Source organism: Mesoplodon mirus, assembly GCF_964341445.2.
Source record: "Mesoplodon mirus genome assembly, chromosome: 12".
In the NCBI taxonomy this organism is placed as follows: Eukaryota; Metazoa; Chordata; class Mammalia; order Artiodactyla; family Ziphiidae; genus Mesoplodon; species Mesoplodon mirus.
In genome coordinates, this window is record NC_138988.1 from 53064846 (window position 1) to 53091093 (window position 26248).

Sequence of the window (26248 nt, forward strand, 5' to 3'; positions counted from 1 at the left end):
CAGCAAGGATGTGGAAGGATGTGAGTTCTCCAACCCCACTAGGTGTGTGGAGATGGGCACAACTGAAACAGGAGGGAAGGGGGCAGGGCACAACCTTTAAAAGAAGGACACAGCCATTGAGGATACAACATAAACTGGTCAGAACCAATTAGGCCCAAGATGGCAGAAGATTCGACTTCCGGTAGACCTTGAGCCTCATTAAGCTCTCATTATAATACATTAGCATATGCTAAACAACACACCCACAGGCACCATGACTGAAGGCCCCCCATAAAAGGCCCCAAAGTGGGTGGGGTCCAATTGCTGGAAATTCTCGCCCCTTCTCCAAGACTGTTAGAATACTCCTCCCACTCATTAGCCTATGAAATTAGCCAGCCTGTGAACACTAACAACCCCTGTAACCCCGAGGCCTCTGGCCTTCTGAGATGGCCCACACTCTGTCTGTGGAGTGTGTTTCTCCCTGGGTGCTCTTGCCTTTTGAGACGGACCGCATTCTGTCTATGGAATATGGATCTCTCTAAATAAATCCTCTTCTTACCTATCACTTTGTCTCTCACTGAATTCCTTCTGAGCTGAGACATAAAGAACCTGAATTTCAGTAGGTCCTGATACCAGGTGTATGATTTTAATTAAAAGACAGTGGGTTCAAGTCCCAATCTGGGTTTCAGTTGGTTCGAGTCCCCACCCGTGGGTTCAAGTCCTAATCTGAGTTGTACGGTTTCACTATCACACTGGAAACCGGTGGTGCCATCTGGCAGATTACAGGCTGCATCCCTGTGACCCAGCGATGCCATCCCTGGGACAGAGACAAGGCCTTTCCCAGAGGCACTGTCTATAACAGCAAACGACCGGAAACCATGCAAACGTCCAGTCCAGGGAACGGATACACTAATTGTTATGAGCCTACAAGGCTTCAGATATCAACCATCTGGGAGCAGAGAGTTCCTCCCTCATCCACACCTGGGCACCCGGGGAGGTGGGGGGTGGAGTCAGTCATGGGCCAGGCTCTGAGGGACGTGGCTCTTGACTCCCTCCTTCCCCCCTGCTCCCCTGTTCTCTGTGCAGGCAGAGAACCATCTGGCAGATTCACCTCCCCCCATGTTCCCTGAGCACTACGCTAGGAACCTTGGGAGAACGAAACCCCAGAAAGTCAAGCCCACATGCCTGGGGCAGGTGGGGGTACAGAGTGGTCCACACAGAGCGGAAGGAACTCTCTACAGAAGGGAAGGAGTAATCGATCCCGACAGGTATGAGAAGGGAAGCTCGGAGGAATGGTCTGTGCCAAGCATGGTTAGAGATGACCTCAGAGGCCTTCCAGAGCCGCGGGAACAGCGGCGCCTCTACTCTTTCCACCAGACACTTGGGTAACTTAACTGCCCAGCTCAGAACCCTAGGGAACCTTCCTCTCCCCACTTACTGAACCAGGAGTAACTGCAGGGAAACGCTGCCCGGCCCTAGTGCAGTGACACAGGGAAGTCATCAAGTCATCACTGTCTAAAAGGCCATGACTCAGCAGGCTCAGGAACAGGTGTGCCAGCCACCAGCTCTGTGACCTGGGGCAAGTTCATTAACCTCTCTGAACCCTGGTTTCTTCCCCTATAAAATCAGAATCACCATCACAGTAAGAAAGCTAATAGCACCAACCTAAGAGGGTCACTGAGAACATTAAATGAGACTGTAACCAGACAGGGATGGGGTTCCCTGGAGAAAGAGAACAAGGCATGGCTTTCTTGACAGAAGAGAAGCCATCTTTGGCCTAAGCCACTTTGTGATCTGAGCCCCAGTGCTTGCCTTTGAACAGGTCTCAGTAATTAATGATCAAAAGGACAAACTTATCAGGCAAGAGAAGTAACAATAGCAAAGATAATACATCAGTTGTAAAGACTCCCAGTTACACTGGCCTAAAGCACTACCTTAAGCGGTTTGCAGGATTTAAACCCGCCTCGGGTTTAAACACCACCAGATCAACTGGAACCTAAGGAATGATGATGTTGACCATTTCCAACCCTTGTAACTTTCAATCCACTTTAGCTTGGACTCACTCAGTCCACCACCCAAGACCCTTCTTGAGTATGCATGTTCCCTTAGCTTAAAACTTCACAAATTTTCCCCCTCCCCCTTGCCTTTGACTATAAAATTGTAGCCCACTTAATCCTCAGGGCAGAGCTCCCTCGCCTGACCGCTTGCATCTCATACAAGCGTCCTATATTACTAAATCTACTTCTTGCCAAAAAAAACTTCCCCAATTTTGTTGCTGGGGTGACACTGCTTTAGGAAAGATCCTTGGTGTTCTCCTTACTTGCTCCAAGTAATAAATCTAAGAGGTAAACCCAGTTTTCAGGTAACATGATGATACATGTAAACTACTCTGCACAGGGCTTGACACCAATGAACACTGTAGCCAAAGGCAACTGGAAATCCTCAGTGAGCAAGGTCTTTGCATCTCCAAACTTGCTGGCATTCATCAGCCAAGAAATCTGTCTCCCCTGCTAGGAGTCAGGCAGCCACCTGGGCTGGTTTTCAAACAGATTCTTACAGAAAGCCATCCAGGGGTGAATCTGGAACAGGAATTCATAAATTCCACTCACACAAGCAGCCGGGTCACCATTTTCATTCTCAGGCTCACCTTCTCCTTCCTCTGCAAGTCACTGGAATGAGGCCAGGCAATAACCTAGATTTTTCCTGCTCAGGACTAATAAGCTGGAATTTTAAACTGTCAGTCTTCCCATTTTCTATTTCCTCCAATCTTATTCGGTAATTTAGGTCTTGACCTTGATTTTAATTACAGACCAATAAAACTGGAGGGAAGGGGGCAGGGCACAACCTTTGAAAGAACGACAGAGCCCAAGGACATGACAGAAACAGATTAGAACCAAATGGGTCCAAGATGGTGGACAAGTCAACTTCCAACAGACCTTGAGCCTCAGTATATGCTCACTGTAACACATCAGCAAGCTAAATGACACACCTACAAGCGCCATGACAGTTCTAAGGCCAACCATAAGGATCCAAAAGTGGGTGGTGGCCCAATTCCTGGAAATCCCCACCCCTTCCCAAAATAGCTGGAATACTCCTCCCACTCATTAGCCTATAAAATTACCCACCAGTATAAAAACTGACAACCCCCATACCCCGGTGCCTTTCTCACCTTCTGATATGGCCCACACTCTGTGGAGTGTGTTTCTCTCTAAATAAATCCACTTCTGACCTTTCACTTTGTCTCTCACTGAATTCTTTCTGCGATGAGACATCAAGAACCTGAGCTTCATTAAGTCCTGAAACCAGGTGTGTGACCTCAGTTGGAAGACTGTGGGTTTTGGCTGGGTTTGAGTCCCAGCACGTGGGTTCAAGTCCCAATCTGAGGTGCACGGTTTCACCAGTGCATTAGCTGGCCTAGGGATGGACCAATGTCCATGTGCTTAGAAAGGGTATGTGAAATAAAATTCATATTTTGTGGCAAGACAAGAAAAAGTTAAACAAAATAAATTTTCTCTGCCCTTTGGTCTCCTCTCTCCCCTCTACTGTGCTTTGTGTATCTGCATTACACATGGACCAAACCTTCCCCATCGGCAGAAACACCTGCTCAACCATGAAGAGCAACATTCTTTTAGCATCAAGGAGACAACTCCTTAAACATAACATTCCTTCTTTATCTTGTACAGATTTGGATTGTATGAACTGTCAGTAATTCATTTAACATAAAGCCCTCTGTCTCAAAAAACTTATGTAACTATGCCTTGACTTCTAATGGGCAGAACAGTTCTCAACACTGAGATGCTATTCCCAAGTTATAACCCTCAATTTGGCTCGAATAAAATTTCTACTTCTTTCTTAGACCGACTGATTAATTTTTCGTCAATAGGTATCCAGGGAGTTACCAAGAGACACAAGACAAAGGTAAAATTATTAGTTCTAGCTTTGATGTGGCCACCATTCTGAATGCCAAGAAAGTAGCCTATGATGAGCTGCAATGTGTTCCCCCAAAATTCATATGTTGAAGTCCTAACTCTAGTACCTCAGAATGCGACTGTATTTGGAGACAGGCTCTTTGTAAAGGTTATTATGTTAAAATGAGGTCACTGGGGTAAGCCCCATTGCAACATGACTGGTGTCTGTCTTAGGACACAGATACACAGAGGGAGGACCACGTGGAGACACAGGAAGAAGAAAAGTCCAGGAGAGGCCTCAGAAGAACCAACCCTACCAACACCTTGATCTTGGGCTTTGTAGGGGAGCAGATTTTGCCACCTCAAAATATGCCTCTTTGGCACATTAATTATTACTATTATTTTTTGTGGTACGCGGGCCTCTCACTGTTGTGGCCTCTCCTGTTGCGGAGCACAGGCTCCGGACGCGCAGGCTCAGTGGCCATGGCTCACGGGTCCAGCCGCTCCGCGGCATGTGGGATCTTCCCGGACCGGTGCACGAACCCGTGTCCCCTGCATCGGCAGGTGGACTCTCAACCACTGTGCCACCAGGGCAGCCCTGGCACATTAATTATCTTAAGGTGGTTGTTTTTTAAGAAACAGCAGACAAGGAAGAAACTGAAAACCAAGTAGGAGTTGTCCTTTTGTAAGAAACATTTACATTCATGAGGGAAATCTCCATTTGTAAGGGGGTCTCCCTCCAAGTACCTGGAAGAGCTGGGAGGACTAAATCTCTAGAAACTCTCAGGAAAGGGGCAGGCACTGACTTAAATCTGCGTAAACACCTTACCCTTGTTTACTGTGCTTTCCCTATCACCTCCCAGAACTGACTCTCCCCACCTTCAACATCCTCTTTTGTCTTTAGCTGAGGATATTTAAGGTGAGGGCTTCAGCCATTTTGGTGAATGACATAGTTTTCCTGGTTCTCTCCTATGCATACATGTTATTAAACTTTGTTTGATTTTCTCCTGTTAATCTGTCTCATGTCAACTTAATTCTCAGACCAGACAGAAGAACCTAGAGGGTAGAGGAAAATTTCTTCCTCCAGACAATGTGAAGCCTCCAGAGCTGTGAGAAAATTAATTTCTGTTGTTTAAGCCACCCAGACTATCGTACTTCGTTATGGCAGCTCTAGCAAACTAACACAAGGCCCATGTTCAGAGTCAGGAAAACCAAAACGGACCAAGCAATGAACCTGGTGGTAGAGAGGAACAGGAGACCCGGGAAGCAGCTTTCCCATCTCCCCACATCCCAAGTGCTAACTCAACTGAGTGTAACTTTTAGAATTAACCAGTCTTACCACGTTTTCTGGCAGCTTGTGTCCAGGGAGATATTTTACATTTTCATGGTCATTATTTATGATGTCTGTCAGTTTTCTCCCATTAACCGTTTCTTCAAAGACCCACATCTTGACCGTGGAGGCAAACTTCTGAAGTTTCTTGACATTATCACCAATTATTTTTGCAACAGCTGAACCCCTGCAAAAGAAACAGTGGAAAAGAAAACAAACTCACTTGGGCAGAAGAGAAAAAGCACTAGATTATATTTCAGGAGACTTGTGTTCTGATTCAAGCACTGAGCTTAGAACTCAGATGTGATGTCGCCTCAGCCACAAGCTGTTTTTTTGTTTCTTTGGTTGGTTTTTTAATAAATTTATTTATTTATTTGTTTGTTTTTGGCTGCACTGGGTCTTCGTTGCTGCGCGCGGGCTTTCTCCAGTTGTGGCGAGCAGGGGCTACTCTTCGTTGCAGTGCGGGCTTCTCATGGCGGTGGCTTCTCTTGTTGCAGAGCATGGGCTCTAGGTGTGCAGGCTTCAGTAGTTGTGGCACATGGGCTCAGTAGTTGTGGCTCGTTGGCTCTAGAGCACAGACTCAGTAGTTGTGGCACATGGGCTTAGTTGCTCCATGGCATGTAGAATCTTCCCGGACCAGGGCTCAAACCCGTGTCCCCTGCATTGGCAGGCGGTTTCTTAACCACTGCGCCACCAGGGAAGTCCAAGCTGTTTGAAACTTAGTTGTTTTCACTTGGAAATACCACCCCATGATCAGGAAAGCCCCAGAATTTGCTATAAGGTCAGAAAGCACCACCCCTTGAAACTAGTAAGCACCAACCTATCTTGGAAGAGGGTATCACAGAAGGAAGAGAAATCCACCTGAAGGATGGCATAAAAATAACACTTCAAGTGTTCATGAAGTCTCCGAAGCAACTAGGCTATGTTTCAAATCCATCAAGGAGATTAATATGCAGCTACCGTAGGATAAGCTGTGTTCTGGTGAACTGCAACAGGCTCCATGTACAGTCATAAAGGAAAGACAAGACCCAAGTGGATTCCAGAAAAGGAGCACAGCAAGGGCATGGGTCCCCCCAGCAGACACCCAGAGGCCTCTAGAAGCTCCCTTTTTTCTGCATCTCTATTCACCAAACCTATTCTGGTCATGAATCCGTCTCCCACAGGCTTTCCCACAGGGGAAGAGAAGATGCTAGTTAAAGCCAGTCCTCTGCACAAGAGCCGTGGGTGTGCGGCTGGTCCCCGTGGCAGAGGTGATGATGGTCAGCGAGCGCCTGTGCTCATCTCACAGGTGTGTTGAGTGCACACTGATTGGGCCATGGGTGGGACCTAATCCCGGCTGAACCAATCAAGCTCTTTTATAGGAATCCGAACAGAGAAATAGTTTCTTAGTTAACTTTCCTGGTGTGAAGAGCAAAGGAAAGAATCGTAAAGAGCACCTTGAGAATTCACGTGTCAGGGCGTTCATTATTTTTTCTAACGATTTTTTCTAATGATTCAGACAATTTGTGAAATGGAGTAAGGGGTGATGACAGAAAGGGGGTGGGACCAAGCTGATGCAGAACAGATTGGAGACAGTTATCCTTATGTTTATGTTTGGCTGCACAATAGAATTACCTGGGAGACTGAGTCCCAGGCCACAGCCAAGATCAATGAAATGGGTACCTCTGGAGTGGGAGCAGGCATCAGCAGTTATTAAAGCTCCCCTGGGACTGACGTGCGGCCAGTTGAGAACAGCTGCTCTGCACAAGGATCTAGAACTTTGGTGCTCTCCTTCCTCACAAAGGAATAGCTGTAAACATCAAAGCTCTGTGGCTTTCCCTGGGAAGTCCTTATTCTCTGTCAGCAGGACAGTTTATTAGCTAAATATCCATTAATCCAATTCTCCTCTGACACCCTGCAGAAAAAAGTCCGAGAATCTCCCCACCATCACTATCACTTTTACCCTAATGTTTATCCTAATAACTCACACAAGGTCAAAGAGAGCAAGTGTGATTCTGGGGAACTGAGCAAACCGAGGAGGGGATCTATAAGACACTAGGAATCCATGTCTAGTAAATCAAGTGGGAAAATAAACTAGAACCATGAACCCCCTACCCATGGTCCACAGTCTTACTGGAATACACCTGTTTCTCCCTTTACAGCCGCCTCCTGTGGAAGCCAAGCATTTGCAACCAGAGGCAAACCTACTGTGTTTCTGCTGAAAAGTTAGTTAAGAATTGGAACTATTGGGACTTCCCTGGTGGCCCAGTGGGTAAGACTCCATGCTCCCAGTGCAGGGGGCCCAGGTTTGATTCCCGGTCGGGAAACTAGATCCCACGTGCATGCTGCAACTAAGAGTCTGCATGCTGCAACTAAGACCCGGCACAGCCTAAATAAATAAATTAATAAATTAAAAAAAAAAAAAAAAAAAGAATTGGAACTATTAAGAATTAAGCCCACCAGGGCTTCCCTGATGGCGCACTGGTTAAGAATCCGCCTGCCAGTGCAGGGGACACGTGTTCGAGCCCTGGTCCGGGAAGATGCCACATGCCGCGCAGCAACTAAGCCCATGCGCCACAACTACTGAGCCTGCGCTCTACGGCCCGTGAGCCACAGCTACTGAGCCCGCGTGCCGCAACTACTGAAGCCCACGCACCTAGAGCCCGTGCTCTGCAACAAAAGAAGCCACCGCAATGAGAAGCCCACGCCCCGCAACGAAGAGTAGCCCCCGCTCACTGCAACTAGAGAAAGCCTGCGCATGGCAACAAAGACCCAATGCAGCCACAAATAAATAAATAAATAAATTTATTTAAAAAAAGAAAGAACTAAGCCCACCATACCTTGTTCTTTGGTGTTCAAATGGGGCTTAGAAGAGCAAAACAAAAATAAGGGAAACTCCAGTTGCATTTTTTACTCATGGGAGGTCAGCAGGACCTCACTTTACCTCCTCCCAGGTTTCATCAAGGACCTCATTCAGTCATTCATTCACGCATTTATCTCAGTTATCAAAAATGTCCTGAGCACCTACTGCACATAATGCCTTGGGCTAGATGCTGGTGATATAAAAGGCACAGCTCTCAAAAGCTTCCCACCCACTTGAGAGATGAACAAGGTAAAAGGAATTCACAATCCTGTGTGTGATAAGAGGTGAAAGGGAATGAGGGACACTGTGATTAGAAGGTTAAATTGCGAGGGACTTTTAACATAAAGGACTCAGATGTAACCCAGGTAATCCATGGGAAGGCTAGCCTGCCCAGCGTTCAGCTGAGGGAACCAAGGTGGACAGACCTGGCTGGGGTCCCGGGAGAAGACATGGGAACGGTGCTGAGGAAGACCATACCTCTGCAGAGAAGCAAAAAGGGCTTCATTCACCAGGGATGGGAAAAGCAGGCAAAGCAGAGCTTCCAGCCAACACTCAGCTAATCACAGACACGTGAGGGAGCCGGGCCAAGCCAAGAACTAACCAGCTGATCCAGAGATGCACAAGCAACAATGTGTGCTTGTTATTTTCAGCGTGTGCTTGTTATTTTCAGCACCGAGTTGGCGGAGGGTGGGCTATTTTGCAGTGGTAGCTAAGGGATGCATGAGACTCAGCAACGCTGAGGTAACTCCAGGTAATTCTGGGCCAAGCTACTGGATCTGCCACTCATGGATGGGGGAGGGGAGGGAAGGGAAGGGAGGAGATGGACGCGGGGAAGAAGCATGAAATTCAATTCAAGAATGAATCCAGGGAGGGACTTCTCTGGTGGCGCAGTGGTTAAGAATCCTCCTGCCAATGCAGGGGATACGGGTTCGAGCCCTGGTCCGGGAAGATCCCACATGCCGTGGAGCAGCTAAGCCCATGCACCACAACTACTGAGCCTGTGCTCTACAGCCCGTGCACCACAACTACTGAGACTGTGCTCTAGAGCCCGTGTGCCACAACTAGTGAAGTTCGCACACCTAGAGCCCATGTTCTGCAACGAGAAGCCACCGCAATGAGAAGCCCGCGCACCACAACGAAGAGTAGCCCCTGCTCACCGCAACTAGAGAAAGCCCCCGTGCAGCAACGAAGACCCAACGCAGCCAAAAATAAATTAATTAAAAAAAAAATGAATCCAGGGAGATGAACAAAAAGATTCTAATGCCTATAAGGCCTAGTCTTGTTCCTTTCTATATAACTTATACAATAATATATTTTTTTGGAGATCAGAAATGAAAACACTTTAATTTGTTCTGTTTTAATCTCTTTCAGTACCATCTCCATTTGAACCAAGTATTTTCTTTGCTGTCCACCTTTTCTGTGTTGTTTATAAAACCTCAAAAGTATATAATTCACCTCAACATAATAAAGGCTATATATTCTATACAACAAGCCCATAGCTAACATAGTACTGAATATTCTTACCACCAAAAATGGGGAGATGGGGGCAGGAGGAAACTCTTGGAGGTGATGGATGTTTATTACCTTGATCGTGGTGATGGTTTCATGGGCATATCCCTATCTCCAAACCCATCAAATATTAAGTATGTCTGAGTTTTCTGTGTTTCAATTACACCTGAATGAAGTTGTTTTTGTTTTTAAGTATAATCCATACCCAAAACTCCTCTGTGGCTCTGAAATGGTACTAAATGTGTTTGTCACATATGTGTAAGAAGAGGATCAAATAGCAAAGGGAGTGTTTTGGAAGAACCCGTGTGTTTTGAAGGCAACTACATAAAATCCACATATAAGTGAAAACCCTGTCCTAAAAAGATGCCTGGCCTACAGAGGACCAGTCTAAAAATATGCACAGATATATTAGAACTGAGCCTAAAATCAAATAAAAATACTGCGTCCAGTCCAGTCCATGGAGGCACTTTGTGTGTGGCTCAGCCATGGTCGGGGCTGGGGTCCCATGGCCACGGTGGTGGCATCTCCTTGTTTCAGGGGCTGTCCTGTAACTGTTCCAGCCCGGTCAGGCACAGATAGTTAACACGGCTGGGTCAAGGGCACAAGCAGCCATCGCTCCACCTGCCAGCTCGTCCAGCTACTAAAGGCCAGGTCTGCAATGAGTCCGGTTTTCCCCCAAGTGAGGAGTGGGGGCCAGAGGTAGCCCCAATGGCTGAGCGCTTGCCCACACCCCCCCACACACACACAGCACCAAGTGACAATGACGCATGTGTGCCCTTTTCAACTCTCCTGGCCTCCCTGAGAGAGCGCCGAATGTCTCATGTGAGTGTTGCGGTGTTTCCCAGCTCCCCAGCCTGTGTGAATTTCCCTTCTTCCCAAAGTATGAGGCGGCCTCCACTCAGAGCCTTGGCAGGGACCAGTATCTGGCAAGGATTTTATAATACTGTTTTGTTTCCATTCTACTGGTGGCTGCTGTTACCTTCTACTTGCAGTCTTTGGAGTGGTGATATAAAGTTTTCTTTTAAAGTCAACTTTTAAAGAAAGTCTATGTGAATAAGCAGAACAAAAGCGACCAGGGCAGTTTAAAGGAGGTTTAATTCCATCTAAACCTCCACCTGGCAGATTAAGACATGACACAGGAGGCTCAGTCACTCTGACCTTGGGTTACTCAACCAGGTAGTGCCAGAACTGGGAGGGGGACTCAGGACGACTGACGGCCAGTCCTGGGTCTTTACTCCGGGATATAATATCACATTTCCCATGGAATCATGAATTATCTTACCACAACAGGTCTTGGGCCTCAAAGTACAGACTAGTTTGCACCCTCAGCAATATTATGCCAACAAATTTTTTTTTTTTTTTTGCGGTACGCGGGCCTCTCACTGTTGTGGTCTCTCCCGTTGTGGAGCACAGGCTCCGGACGCGCAGGCTCAGCGGCCATGGCTCACGGGCCCAGCCGCTCCGCGGCATGTGGGGTCTTCCCGGACCGGGGCACGAACCCGTGTCCCCTGCATCGGCAGGCGGACTCTCAACCACTGCGCCACCAGGGAAGCCCAACCAACAAAATTTAAAAGGGACTTGGGGTGGGAAATCACAACCCAGTGCCAGCTGGGTACACACCGGGTATTTGACACAAGAGCTCATTTCATCTTTCCAGAAGCCACGTTATCCCCACTTTACAGATGAAGAAGTAGAGGCTCAGAGAGAACGAATAAGTCACCCGGTCACACTGTCCACGTAGAGCCAGCAGTTCTGGCCCAGATCTGTTTCCAAAGCCCACACTTTCTACTAATTCCTGTTTGCTGAGGGGTAGAGTAGAATCATTTGTTGAGAATACACATTAAGCACCTATGCCATGCAGACACTGTGCCGGGCACAGAGGACACAGGGGATAAAGCTGGTAAGTCTAAGGTTGGGGTGGGGAAGAATTCGAGCCAGAGGGAAGGGCCCGTGGAGCAAAGGTGCAGGAACAGGGCGGGGCATGGAGACTGTCCTCTGCTTTTACCCAGAGTCCACACCTGGTGGGAGGTGGAGGAAGGGGGGAGGGGAGAGGTTATGAGCAGCAGGGGGAGAGAGGGAGAGGAGGCTGAGAAAGGAGCAGAGGGAAAGGGAAGGGGAGAGGGAAGGATGGGGCAAGAGGCACAGGGTAGGGATTTGCTGACTACCAGGTGTCAGGCACTGTTTGTTTGCTTTTTGTTTTTGATTGACACGTAATTGACAAATAACATTGTATAAACTGAAAGGGTATAACCACTTGGTCTGATACATTTATGTATTGCAATCTGATTACCACGAGAGTACTGTTTTCAATACCTTACCCACATTATCTGTTTTAAGCCCTAGCAACCCTCTGAGACAGGGACTATCACGATCCCCATTTTTCAAGTGAACACACTGAACTCCCGGGATCACACTGGTGGTCAGTGGAAGAGGAGAGATCCGCAGCCCAGGCCATGTCTTCACCACTCTGCTCTCCCTCCCTGGGTCCCAGCTGGACAGACACTCACCTGCTGGAGGTCCTAACCTCCACTGGCAACACCCCCCTTCCCCCAACCCCTTGGCATTCACTCACCTCTTCCTCTCTAAAAAGATGTGACATTTTAATCAACCAAGGAACAGGATGCCTATCAAGTCAGGTTGACAATTCCCAGAACTGCACGGGGTGCAGAAGCTTACTGGCACAGAAAGGACCCCACAGACCATCCCTCTTTTACCAAGGAGGAAACTCTCTAGGGAGAACAAACAAAGGTTCAGCTAGGTTCTCCCCATCCCATGCCCAGGGCTGATCCTACATGTGGATCCAAGGGAAGAGGGTGATCAGTTTTGGTTTAAATAACATCTACTTTCTTATTCATAAAAGCAATACATGAAAGACAAAAAAAAAATTATAATCTTACCACCCAGGGAGAACAACTGTTAACATTTTGTGTAATTCTTTGCAGTTAAAGGGCTTTTAAAGTACAATCAAATGCCAGAGTATTAGATGCAAATGTGAAAAATAAAGTATTTTAAAAATAGATTCAACTTGGTGAATGTTTATTTGATCTCTGGATAGGGAAGCTTTCTAAGTTTAAAATCAAAGATGGCAACCACAGAGGAAAAAAGATCAATGTGAACAACTTCACATAGAGAAAAAAAGGAGGGGGAGAAGCAGATGAAAAAGTCTTTCTGGGGCTTCCCTGGTGGTGCAGTGGTTGAGAATCTGCCTGCTAATGCAGGGGACACGGGTTCGAGCCCTGGTCTGCGAAGATCCCACATGCTGCGGAGCAACTAGGCCCGTGAGCCACAACTACTGAGCCTGCGCGTCTGGAGCCTGTGCTCTGCAACAGGAGAGGCCGTGATAGTGAGAGGCCCGCGCACTGCGATGAAGAGTGGCCCCCGCTTGCCACAACCAGAGAAAGCCCTCGCACAGAAATGAAGACCAACACAGCCAAAAACAAACAAACAAACAAATAAATAAATAAAAGCCAAGCATTTGGGGGGAAAAAAAAGTCTTTCTGTCTATCAAAATCCAAACTGCAGAGGAAAAGCCTCAAATAGAATGTTACATTTAACAAAAAACAGGATGCAAAATTGTATATGCCATATGATCATATGCATCACATGCAATTAACAAAATATCGTCTCACACCTGTTCGTGTGGCTACTATATTAAAACAAAAGAAAAACAAGTGCTAGAATGTGCAGAAATTGGAACCCTTGTGCTCTGCTGGTGGGAATATAAAATGGTGTAACTGCTATGGAAAACAATACAGTGGTTCCTCAAAAACCTAAAAATAGAATTACCATATGATCCAGCAATTCCCCTTCTGGGCATATGCCCAAAAGATTTGAAAGCAGAATCTTAAAGAGATATTTGTACACCAATGTTCATAGCAGAATTAGTCACAACAGCCAAAAGGTGGAAGCAACCCAGTGTCCACTGATGGACTGAACAGATAAACAAAAGCTGGTATATTCATACTATGGACTATCATTCAGCCTTAAAAAGGAAAGAAATTTTGGCACATGCTACAAAAGAAGTGAACCTTGAGGACATTATACTAAGTGAAATAAGCCAGTTACAAAAAAGACAATTACTGTATGATTCCACTTATGTGAGGAATTTATATGAACTCTCTCTTGAAGTTGGAATCCAGCCACGACATGGAGAAGCCCAAGCTCGCCTGCTGCAGAAAGACAGACACGTGGCCGGTCGCCCCCATTAGCCTGGCCAAAGCCCGCCCACTGTGAAAGGGGGCATCGAGGACCAAGAGCCCCAGCCCACTAAACACCTGACCGCTGCCTTATGAGTGAGCCCAGGTGAGACCAGCAGAAGACTCTCCCCGCTTAGCCCAAATTGCTGACCCCCAGAATCAGGAGCTAATCAATGATTGCTGTTTGAAGCCATTAAGTTTCAGGGGAGATAGTGGGGCAGCAACAGATAATCAATTAAGTTCCTAGCACCCAACTGTGGAAGGAACTGAGCCCCAAAGTAGAATGATGGCAAAGTGCCACTAGGATAACCTTAAAGGAGCAGGGGGACTTCTGGCTTAGTCCCTGGCGTCATCAAGCCTGGGAATTAGGGATGAGGGGAAGAAGAAAGACCTGGATGGTTGACGACCCCAGACACAACTTCCCACCAGCAAGGACTGAGAGGCTTGGAGATACTACTTGGCCTGCCACAGGGAAGACTTAGGGGACATGTGACTCTTCTATCCAATGGGACATGTTTTAGAAAAGAGTGGGCTCGGTCTTCTCTGGTGGTGCAGTGGTTAAGAATCCACCTGCCAACGCAGGGGACACGGGTTCGAGCCCTGGTCCGGGAAGATCCCACATGCCATGGAGGGACTGAGCCCGTGCACCACAACTACTGAGCCTGCGTTCTAGAGCCCGCGAGCCACAGCTACTGAAGCCCACGTACCTGGAGCCCGTGCTCCACAACAAGAGAAGCCACTGCAATGAGAGGCCCGCCACTGCAGCGAAGAGTGGTCCCCACTCGCCGCAACTGGAGAAAGCCTCTACACAGCAACAAAGACCCAACGCAGCCGGAAAAAAAAAAAAAAAAGAGTAGGCTCGCCTCAGCACTGCTCACAGACTAATGGGTAGAAGCTGGAGGTGACAGATTCTCCTCTCAAATATAAGACTTTTCTAATAATTAATTTACTAGATTAGTTTTAAGATCAGGTGCCTTAAAAACAGTAAACTATGATCATGTCACGTCTACAAGAAATGGGATGCCTCCTTTGGAGGGAAACTGAACAGGATGATTTTTTTTTTTTGGCCGCACTGCAAGGCATGCAGGATCTTAGTTCCCCAACCAGGGATCGAACCTGTGCCGCAAGCAGTGAAAGTGCAGAGTCCTACCCACTGGATTGCCAGGGAAGTCTCTCCAGGATGATTTTTAAGACCTCATTTCAATTTGATTTTTCTTAAGTGGAATATTGTTATACTAGACTTTTTTGGGAGGGTAAGCTACTCAATATTTTTGTGATGATGGGATTTGTTCTCAGGTAAAAGTATGCTTCTCATTAAAAATAATAAGAATTTATAGAAACACGGACACTGGAGTTAGAAAGATCTGGGTTTCAACTCCACCTTATTAACCACTGACCTTGAAAAGTTTTCTAATCTCAGTTTTGTCATCTAAAATAGGAATAATAGGGCTTCCCTGGTGGCGCAGTGGTTGAGAGCCCGCCAGCCAATGCAGGGGACATGGGTTTGTGCCCCGGTCTGGGAGGATCCCACATGCCGCGGAGCGGCTGGGCCCGTGAGCCATGGCCGCTGAGCCTGCACGTCCGGAGCCTGTGCTCCGCAACGTGAGAGGCCACAAGAGTGAGAGGCCCGCGTATCGCAAAAAAAAACCAACAAAACAAAACAAAAAAAATAAAACAGGAATAACAGTACTACCGCACAGACTTGTTATGAGATTTAAATGAAACAACACACATCCCAGACACAGAAAATGACCCTAAGTGGTAACTGTTATGATTATCCCCCGTAAGGGAGGGGAGGAAGTGAAGAATGATGAAAGAGGTGAAAGAGGGCTAAGATATGAAAATCAGACTCATCCCCAATATAGCTGTGATGTATACACTGCACAACAACAGAAACAGGTGTGCAGATCAGCCTGGCAGGTGTCCTCAGCTTGGCTCCTAAGGGAAATGGGTCTCCTCCCAGGTCAGCCCGAACCGCCACTACCTCTCCCTCCAACTTCCACAGTAGAGGTGTGTCAGCGCCGTCTGTGGACCAGGAAGGGGTCGTTTTGACCTCAGAGGAGCTAACACGCAGATGCCTAAACTGTTTCGAGCTCTCCACGTGGGGGTACAGCAAGAATCATCACAGGCACTGAGCAGCACAGTCGAAAACGATGACACTGGGGGATAAAGAGCTGCCAGGCTGCATTCAGATGCTTCCAACAGGACAAAAAGGGTCAGCCACACGTCCAGTTTCACTCATCAGTGCAAAGTAGGCCAAAGCTCTCCCTGACTTTCAGTCCCAGGAGTCAAGCTGTGGTGAAAACAAGGGCAAAAGATAACTCCCGGAAACACCTCCCGCTCTTTTACCTTCTCCCTTCCTCTGCCTCTATTCCTTAGCATTTTGTGATTGGCATTGGTAAAAGTACACTTCTCACTGAAAATGCTAAGAATTTATATGGACATTGGAGTTAGAAGGATCTGGGTTTCAATTCCACCTTATTAACCGCTGACCTTGAAAAGGTGTTTTGTGATGGCTCTGGTCAAGGATGATGGAACTAACCCAGACAGCATTTTTTCATTAGCTGCCAACTACTGAGTGCTAGTCACTTTGCACTCTCTCAGATCATCTCATTTCATCCTCACCACGATCCTAGACAGCAGGTACCCATGTCAGGAGCAATGATTCTTGGAGGGAAGCAGTTTGCTCAAGGACCTAGAACTTGATGGGGCCAGAAACCCGGGGGGTGGGAATCCCGAGTGCCTCCTTCCACCGCTGCCTGACCCGGCCTCCCAAGGAGGTGTGGGGTGTTTCTGGACTTAGACTGCAAATACAACCCTGAGGTTTTAGTTCTAGAACTGCATCTTGTACTGTGTCTGGGTGCCCTTCCCAAGGTTCTGGTGAAGGAACTTTGTTTCATCTTTGGAGGAACCTAAGAAGCTTTTTTTTTTTCCTTTCTGTTGCTATTGTGAGTCACCAGGACCAAGAAAAGCCACGTCGGTTAGGAAGCACCTCCCTGCATCCCCACAGGGGGCAGCACAACAGGGCTCAGCTGGATGCAAGAGGCCCCTTTGGCCTCCTCTCTCCCACCGTCTAGAGGAAAAGAGGTGAGGGAGGGCGGGACAGGCCCATCAGTCTTCAGGTATCTGCATAGCAATTGATGATTATTTACATTGGGGGACGCACCAATGTGAGCTTTAGAGTCACCTTTTAGCTATAGATGTAACATCATTATTTCCATAAGCATTCTGAGCTGCTTCAAGGTCCCAAATGTAGGGACTTCCCTGGTCGCGCAGTGGTTAAGAATCCGCCTGCCAATGCAGGGGACACGGGTACGATCCCTGGTGCGGGATGATCCCACATGCTGTGGAGCAACTAAGCCTGTATGCCACAGCTACTGAGCCTGCGCTCTAGAGCCCGTGAGCCACAACTACTGAAGCCCATGAGCCACAGCTACTGAAGCCCACGTGCCTAGAACGCGTGCTCCACAACGAGAGAAGCCACCACAAGAAGCCCACGCACCGCAACAAAGAGTAGCCCCTGCTCTCTGCAACCAAACAAAGCCCGGGCACAGCAACAAAGACCCAACACAGCAAATAAATAAATAAATAAATTTCTTTTTAAAAAAAGTCCCAAATGTAAACAATGCTTAAGCAATTTCCTATTCCTGAGCATCTGGAAGGGTCCATCTTTTGGTAACCTGTTTCAAAATCAGCAGGCGGCTAAAATCCCTTAGGGAAAAATCTGTTCCACCCTCAGGGAATATGATTCAGCAAGTCTAGCTTCAGTGCGAAGTCTGATGCAAGTTGTCTTTGGACCACATTTTAAGAAACATTACTAAAAACACTATTTAAAATGTCTACTCTTGGGACTTCCTTGGCAGTCCAGTGGTTAAGATTCCGTGCTTCCACTGCAGGGGACATGGGTTCGATCCCTGATTGGGGAACTAAGATCTCACATGCCACATGAGAACAAAAAAAAAAATTCAGAACAAAAACAAAAATCTAAAACGTCTAATCTTGTGACAGATATTTCATTCTACTTTGTATTTCTTTTGAATTTATTTTCCAAATCCTCTTCTATCTGTGACCTGAAGGAAGGGATGGTGTCCACTTGTGTCCCTATCCCTGGAAAAACCACCGTATCTGCATGGAGCAGACAGTCAAATGTCTTTGACCAGAGCTGAACACTCAGTGGGCCCCTGGGCAGCCTCTCTGTGTCCTTTTCTGTTCCTAAGTTCCTGAATCTCTCTGGGGAGGTCGTAAGCCTCTCTCTAGGACTAGCATGGCTCTGCACCCAGGGCAGCGACAAGGAAGCCAACGACTGTTCCGGTCTGATCCCATCATTAACGGAACCGGCAGCCAGCCCAGACCATCGGCACATTTCTCAATTGCTCTGATCCAGTGTCACTAGCCAAGTTCTACTCCATTTCCTTGGGCTGGAGTGAGCCAAGAAGAAGTCAAGTACATCAGAGAGAAGCTGCGGGAAGCCGGGGGCATGGGGCCAGCAGGGGGAGGGGGGACGGGGGGGCAGGGCTGCAGGAGGGTCACTTCACAACTCTTGTTTCAGGCCCAAATCTGGCGTAGCCCAGCCATGCCACTTTTCCTGCACCTTGCAAAGGACGAAAAGGTGCTGTCTGTGGTCCTGTGGCCTCTTACAGAAGAGGAAACTAATGTTAAAGAACACACACTGAATGGGCGCGTTTTCAGTCTCAGGGCCCACAAGGCAGCTGACATTTCACTCAAGTGACCTTGGGATCAGAACTGGCAAAGTCCAGCTGAAAGTCCATACGAAGCTCTGCAGTGGGTAGGTACAAACTCCATTAGGTGTGGGACAGAACATTCTGTTGTTGGTTGAAAAAAGAAGTTTACAGAAAAGTGCATAATATCCTAGTATTTGCAGGGCAGAGAGATAAAAGAATATATGTAAACATTCGCTTGCATCTGATAGAATTCTTCCGGAAAGAACAGAAGAAACTGGTAACACTGGTCTTCTTCCAGGAGATACCTTGGGAGACAAGTGTGGATGGGAGATGTTTCACTGGTTTTTTTTGTGGGGTTTTTGGTACCTTTTAAACAATGTGAATTATTGCCAAATCATATACAATTACATTTTCACATTAAAAAGTTAGTTTTTAGACATTCATTTAGTATTTACTTAGCATATGCCCGACACTAGGTAGATGCTGTTCTCAAGAGCTGGGAGGGGAGGAGTGGAAACAGATAATCAAATAAATCATCACCTTGCAATGACAGATGTCAGCAACAGAGGCACGGGGAGAGGCCCCTCACCTTGCTGGGATGGAAAAGTGGAGAATCAGATAAGGTTTCCTGAAAGAAGTACTTTCTGGGCCAAGTCTTAAAGACGGAGACCTAGTAACTAGTACCAATTGCTGCAGGACTCCTAGAAGCCTGAACTGTGATAAGTGTCCGGCCACCAAAAAACAGGACTTTAAGGACATCACTTTGAACTATTCTATACTAGTCCCTCGGATGTGGGAAAAATAGGGCGCAGCTGTGGAAAAAAGATTGAAAATATCAGATGCTATACCATATTCTGCCTCCTCTCCCCCAGTCCACTTTCCTCTACAGTAACCCAAACACACCAAATAATCCCACTGTGTAAGTTTCAGAAAGGTAACTAAAAGAGCTGACATTTAAAGTGCTTAAAAGAACGCCTGGCACAAAGTGCTTTATAAACGCTAAAGTCAAATAAAGCCTATCGGAGAAGCAAAGCTGCGCGAACATCCCCCCAAAGGAGAATTCCCAAAGTCCCTGAGCTACTGGGGGAGCCCGGCCTGTAGGAACTTGGATTTTCTTCCCGATACTTTATTAAGATACTAGACTTCGCAGAAGCCGGAGCGGGACCCGCACTTGGAAGGGCAGAGCCGGCCCCGCCCTCGACCTGGATAGCAGGCGCCCTTCAGTCCCCTCTGCCTCGGTTTCCTCGATTCGGAAACCCCAGCAAGAACGCTCGAGCCTCCTCCAACTCGACCCAGGCGATGTGCCCAGGAGAAATGAAGAACGCCCTGAAGATGTTGCGCAAACCCCCCGGGCGTGGCGAGCAGGTGGCCTCCGTGCGCCCGCCGCGCAGTGCCGTGAGCGCAGACAGGTGCCCGCCGGTGCGCCGTCCCCTCTCTCCGCGCCGCCCCCACGAGCACACGGGCCCAGGGCCTCCCCGCCCAGTGCCTCGGCGCGGCCTCCCCGGACGCGCGGTGCCCAGCCCGGCCGCGAGGCCGCCCGCCCCGCCTCCCCACGCGCGGTGCCCGGTGCCCACGCCGCGGCGGGGACGCGCACCCTCGGACGTCCGGCAGAGGGGCTTCCCGCAGGCGGAGCCCGCGCCGCCGGCCCGCCGCCGCTCACCAGTTCCCCGAGCCCACGATGCACACTTTCAGGGGCGCCGCTGCCATGGCCAGGCCGGAACGCAGCAGACCGGCGCGCGCCTCCCCGACCGGCCGCCCGCCTTCGCCCGCTCCGCCTCCGCCTCCTCCCGCTCGGCCTGAACCAGCTGATGCTCGCGGCAGCCCCGCCCCTCCCGCCTCTCGGCCAATGGCCGCTACCATCCCCGCCCGAGCGCACAGGGCTACAGCTGACAGCCGGGAGGACCCGCCCCCCCACTCCCGAGAACCACCGCGCACGCCCGGGCCCTGCTGGCCTCCCGGCCCCGCTCCGGCACCGCCCAGCCCTGCCCGAGGCCTGTCGGGATTTGTAGTTCTCGCCCCCTAGATCGACGCTCCCGCCCCGCCCCTTGCCTCCCCGGGCGGTTGCGCCCTGACTCGCGCTCCGGGCTCCGGGGGCTGCACTAGCCTTCCCGCGGAGCAGTCCTGACCCGGCTGGCCCGGGTGCCCCCCACTCCGACCCTCTCGGGAAGAGCTGCCGGGGGCTGCACTAGCCTCCCCGCGGAGCAGTCCTGACCCGGCTGGCCCGGGTGCCCCCCACTCCGACCCTCTCGGGAAGGGCTGCCGGGGCTGCAGTTTGGAGCCGAGAGAGAATCCGGGATTGACTCTAAAGTCAACCAGGCTTGGTCCAGAGCTCGAAGTGGCCACCCCATCCTCTTCAGCTTCCGCCTCCCTTGTGGAAACAAGAAACCACCTGGCACCGCCGAACTTCGCGGTGGCCGTGTATCTTCTGAGGCCTTCGGGACTTGGCCGGACAGTACCTGCGCACTAGGGAGGGGGAGAGCTGGACGCGGGCGGCGTCGCCGTCACCCACTGGCTTGGCAGGACTGGCCTCCTCATGGTCTTCGCCCCAGGACACCAGGAGGTTTGCGGTTCTGAGACCACGCTTCCCTCCTTCCTGAGAAACAGGACGTTGTGTATCCATTCTGAGCATCACTTTCCACCAGGCGCCGCGCTGGACCCTGAGGAGGAGGACAAAGCGGTGTGAACCAGGGTTTCTGAAACTCCGCTGCAGCTCTGAGTCTTTGGAGCTTTTCAAAATCCCCACGCCCAGTCAGCACCCCAGACCAATTGCATCAGAATCTCCCGGAATGGGATACAAAACATTCAAATTTTTTAAAGTTCAAGGGGTGATTGCAAAAGGACTCAAGATTGAGAACCAGAGAACTAAAATATCAGTGGAGACTGGCTGAGGAAACAAATACTCTAGTACCTAGAAAAATACTAGGCTTATTAGTTTGATGCCCAGAGGATTAACTGTTATTTTTGTTTTCACTTCTACATTGTATGAAAAATTTATCTCTGTTACTTATGACACTTAGGCAAGGAACTACTTAGAATGAGTGAGACAGAACATGCCCTCCACTCCTCACTGGTGGTGAGTTCTCAGTTATTTGCCAGGAAAGATACCAAAGCGGGAATGATGTGAAAGATGGACTATCCAAGCTTTATTCATTTTTTTCCCTTTGCCACTTGTGTTACCAAACAGATTTGTCTAATTAAGTAATGAACTCATGTACTTGAGGAGTCAACATACTTTGCCAAGATTCACACCAACGGATCGGCTCATTTTTAAGCTTTGCCTAAAAGATTTATTCCTTATATGGACGCTCCCATTCGGCAATGCTGCAGCTGCACCTGCATGAAAATGAACTGCCTGGATGTTCTGTGGACCCATTCTGCACAACATCATACAGGGTTTATCAATCACCGGAGATGCATAACACATTGTGCCAGGATGGACATAGTGAGTAGTCATTTATTTTCTAGACTGGCTACAAAGATCATGCAAAATTACATGTATCAACAGGGATATATACATACATAGTATAACTGTAAGGGAAAAGAAGGGAAGGAAACACAAAGTACAGATTGTGGTTTTAGTGGAGAGGAAGGTTGGTTATGCTTTACATTTTTACATATATTATAAACATTTTTGTGTATTGATTTAATGAAGGTCGTGGGGGAGGGGAGAAGCTCCAGGACAGAGGAGTGAGACAATCCAGTGCTGAGATGGCTGGTCCTCTGCCAGTCCCCCTCCTGGTCAGCTAAGATGGCAGGGCTGCCGAGGTTGGCCTTCTGTGGGTCACCCAGAAGAGGGTTAAACAACCTGGAGGACCACAAGTTAGCCCGTCTCACTGGACGTGTGAACCCTTGAGGGACCTGGAGAAGTCCCAGGGTGTATACGATTCGGTGCGTGGAGACAGCACCTGACAACATAACTGGGGTACGCATGTATCTTGGTAAAAACTCACCAGGCAGCTAGGAGAAGCCAGGCAGCCCTTTAGAAACTCAGCCTAGCAATCTCCTTAACCAGGTCATTGAGTTCATGCAGCACACTTCTGATTTTCTGCATTACAGGAGGCACAGCAACACTATTCCAAACTTTCCTATATAACTGGAGTCTCCTTTACTCTCTTGGCTCCAGCTAACATTTTCCTTCGTTCTCTTAAGCCCTCACCACCAGCTTCCTACCCTGTCCCTAACACCCTCCCAGGGCCTTTCGACTCCTGCCTGCTACCGGGTCCCAAAGCCAATGCTGCATGTCAGGTAGCAGCAACACTCCACTTGCAGGGCTCAACATCCGCCTGGTTACTTCTTGTTGCTTAACAAAGCATCCCAAAGTTAGCTCTCCAAGCAACCACATTCATTTCTTTAGCTTCAGAATCAGAGGGGAAGTCTCTCTCCACATGGGGTGCACGGTCAAAGGGGGCTGGAGGATCCACTTCCAAGCTGGCTCATTCGCATGCTGGCAAGTCGGTGCCCACTGCTGGCTGGTGGGCTGCAGGCCTGAGTGTTCTCCACGTGGGTGGGCCTCCCCAAAGGCTGCTTCCCCTCGTACCTGCATCCTACCAGCAAACATCTCAAGGGAAAGGAAATGAAAGTTGCCAGTTTCTTAAGACTTGAACTCCTAAATTAATCACAGCATCACTTCTGTCATGTGATCTTTTGGTCAAGAAATCACAGAGGCCAAATTCTAGGGGAGGGGACATAAGCCTCACCTCTCAGTAAGACAATGTCAAAGAAGTTGGGGGCCAGGTTTTAAAACTGCCACAATCTGTAGTGTATTTTCATATTATACGTGAGGACATTGAGATACAGCAAGACTAAAAAGGACTTCCCAAAGTTCCCATGGGGAGTCAGAGCCAGGAATTGGGGATTCTGTATCTTACACTCATCTGACTACTCATTCATTCAGTGTGTACTTACTGAGAACCTGCTGTGTGCCAGTCGCGGTGCTAGGTCCCAGGGATGAAGTATGAAACGAGAGGCAAGGTCCCTCCCCTCTTAGATACTTACATTTAGAGGGAGATACAGGGCCAGTTGACAGGTAATTACCCTACAGTGTAATTTACTATGGCAGCCCAGAAAAAAAGCCTCTGTCCCAGATTTGGGGGCTCACGGAAGGCTTCTTAAATAAAGTAAGATCTTTGTTGAAGCCTGAAGAAAAAGGTGCTGTTGGCAAGGTGAGGGGCTGGCGGCGGGTGGGCACACAAAGGAGCTCTTCCAGGCAGACGGAAGAGTATCAGCTAAGATTCAGAGATTACAGACAGATGACATGCTCAGGAACTAAAAGGAGCTCAGTATGGTTGGAAGGGAGAAGGAATAAGGGAAAGAGTATGAGGCGCAGGGTAAATGGAGAGAAATGAAGGTAGGGAGGTAGAGGAAGTGCCTGATCATGATTGGCCTTATAAATGATTTCAAAGAATTAGAACTTAAATCCTGAGGGCAGAAGAAGCCATTGTAGGGTTTAAAGGAGGAGCTTGACATCGCCAGGGCCAGGAGGCAGAGGCCAGGTGGGAGCCTGCTGCAGTGTTTATTTTATTTTTTTTAATTAATTTTTATTAGAGTATAGTTGATTTACAGTGTTGTGTTAGTTTCAGGTATGCAGGAAAGTGATTCAGTTGTACATATACATACATCTCCACTGTTTTTAAGATTCTTTTCCCATATAAGTCATTACAGAGTATTGAGTAGAGTTCCCGGTGCTGTACAATAGGTCCTTATCAGTTATCTATTTTATTTATTTATTTATTTATTTATCTATTGGCCTCACCATGCGGCATGCAGGATCTTAGTTCCCCGACCAGGGATTGAATCCGGGCCCTCAGCAGTGAAAGCATCGAGCCCTAATCACTGGACCTCCAGGATATTCCCTAGTTCTCTGTTTTATACATAGTAGTGTATGTATGTCAATCCCAATCTCCCAATTCATCCCTCTCCCCTCTTCCCCCCCTTGGTAACCATAAGTTTGTTTTCTACATCCGTGATGCAGTGTTTATTCTACATGAGAGGTGATACTGGCTTAGATAGGATGGAGGCTGGTGTGGTGTTGCTGGCGATGGGGAGATGTGGGTGAAACTGAGACATATCTAGGAAGTAGAAAAATAAGACCTACTACTTTCTTGGGGGCAGAGAGAGGAAGGAGTCTAGGATGACTCCAGCTTTCAGGCTTGGGCAACTGAAGGAGTATCATTTGCTAAAACAGGAAGAGGAATTGATCTGGAGAGAAGGGTGATGAGCTCAGTTCTGGAGAAGTTAAGTCTGAGGAGTCCATTTGGATTCCATGTGCAGATTTCAGGGAGGCAGTTAGAGACACATTTGCAGATCATCAGCACGTACTTGGAAATCCCAAGGGGTCAGTGCCTAGGACGCTGCCAGGCACAGAGTAGACACTCAATAAATGTTGAGTGAAAGTGATTGACATCACTCACAGAGATGGGTCAAGTATCAAAGGAAGACAAACCAGGACAGGACTCTGAAATGGACTTAACACTTAAGAGCCTGAGAGGATGAGAAAGGAGCAGCAGGAATGCAGAGTGTGGTGTTATGGTTGCAAAGGAAGACTGCATTTCCAGAAGGAGGGGTGGTCACAGGGGAGTTTGAGAGTGGTCAGACAAGATGAGACCAGAGTGCATCTTTCAAGCTAGCAGAAAGAAGGCTACCAGCAAAGTATGGTCATGCAGGTAGCACACTGCACAAGGCCAGTGGGCGCCATGCACATTGTGGACATTGCGGATTGGTGTGCTTGAGAGGACCATTTTCTGACAGAGGGAAGCAAATGTCTTGAGGAAGGGATACCTTTTTCCAGTCCACACTGGAGAGGTCTGGTATGGGCTAACCACTGCCCTGGTTGTTGGTGGGCCCAGTGAGAAGACTTCAGTTTCATTTCTGGGCAGAGATTTTGGTGGGTGGAGGCATAAATGGAAAGCAAAGAAATGGGCCTTGAGAGAGTATAGACTCTGTTTTCTAGAAGTTTGGCTGTCAGCAGAAGATGAGGGCTAGGGACGTGTGGGGAGGGACGGCAAAACCGAAGGGGGAAGGGAAGAATTCATAGGGCTTTTTTTCCCCTTTAAATCGTGCAGGAAAGGCTAGAACATGTTGAAATATTCCTAGGAAGGAACCAGTAGAGAGGAAGAGGTTGAAAACACAGAAGAGAGAATGAGAGGGAAAGTGGGAGAGGGAGAGAGGGATTAGCCTTAAATTAGATGAGATGATTGGAGAAGGACTCTGAGCAGGGACACCTGAGTGAATCAAAGGAGCCAGCACTCCAGGGACGGGGGAGCAGCCAGCGCAAAGGCCCTGAGGCAGGAAATAGCCTCCATGTTTAAGGAACAGAAAGAGCTGTAGAATAGTGAATAGTGAACAAATACAAGAGAGGGGAGAATTGCAGTCAGAGATGCAGTCAGGCCAGGACCTGGTGGTTCATGGTTTAAAAAAAAAAAAAAAAAAAGGATTTCCCAGTAGCCAAATCTGTGTCAACACAAGCATTAAAGTAAATAATGATAAATAACAAGGATTTACTGTATAGCACAGGGAACTATATTCAATATCTTGTAATAACCTTTAATGGAAAAGAATCTAAAGAATATACATATACATGTAAAACAATCAGTTTTCTGTACAACTGAAACTAATACAATGTTGTAAATCTAATAAATAAGTAAATAAATAATAAATAACTAAAAATAAATAAATAATATAGTAATGGGCTTAAACCCTTGATGGGTCTATGGTGATTTAAAGAAATACGTAAACAATCTAGCAGAAGGGAGGGCTCCTGCTTACAGTAGCATGCCAACTAGTAAACACAGAGGGTAGGACAG

At 48.2% G+C, this 26248-nt stretch overlaps 1 protein-coding gene across 9 annotated transcripts in view; it reads right to left on the bottom strand.

Moving 5' to 3' along the window:
• GPD1L (glycerol-3-phosphate dehydrogenase 1 like) overlaps nt 1-21169 on the bottom strand; it is a 120890-nt gene extending 99721 nt beyond the window's left edge. For 5 of the 9 annotated variants that reach the window (XM_082637550.1, XM_082637556.1, XM_082637554.1 and 2 more), the window contains exons 1-2: nt 20903-21169; nt 5227-5404 (exon numbers count right to left, since the gene is read on the bottom strand). In XM_082637550.1, coding sequence (XP_082493676.1) covers nt 5227-5404; nt 20903-21075 — 351 coding nt within the window. In that variant the 5' untranslated portion in view covers nt 21076-21169. Of the gene's footprint in view, nt 1-5226; nt 5405-20040; nt 20230-20902 lie in introns of those variants that run through there. The other 4 variants (XM_082637551.1, XM_082637558.1, XM_082637557.1 and 1 more) reach the window with 2 other exon arrangements.
• Nucleotides 21170-26248: the final 5079 nt, after the last annotated feature.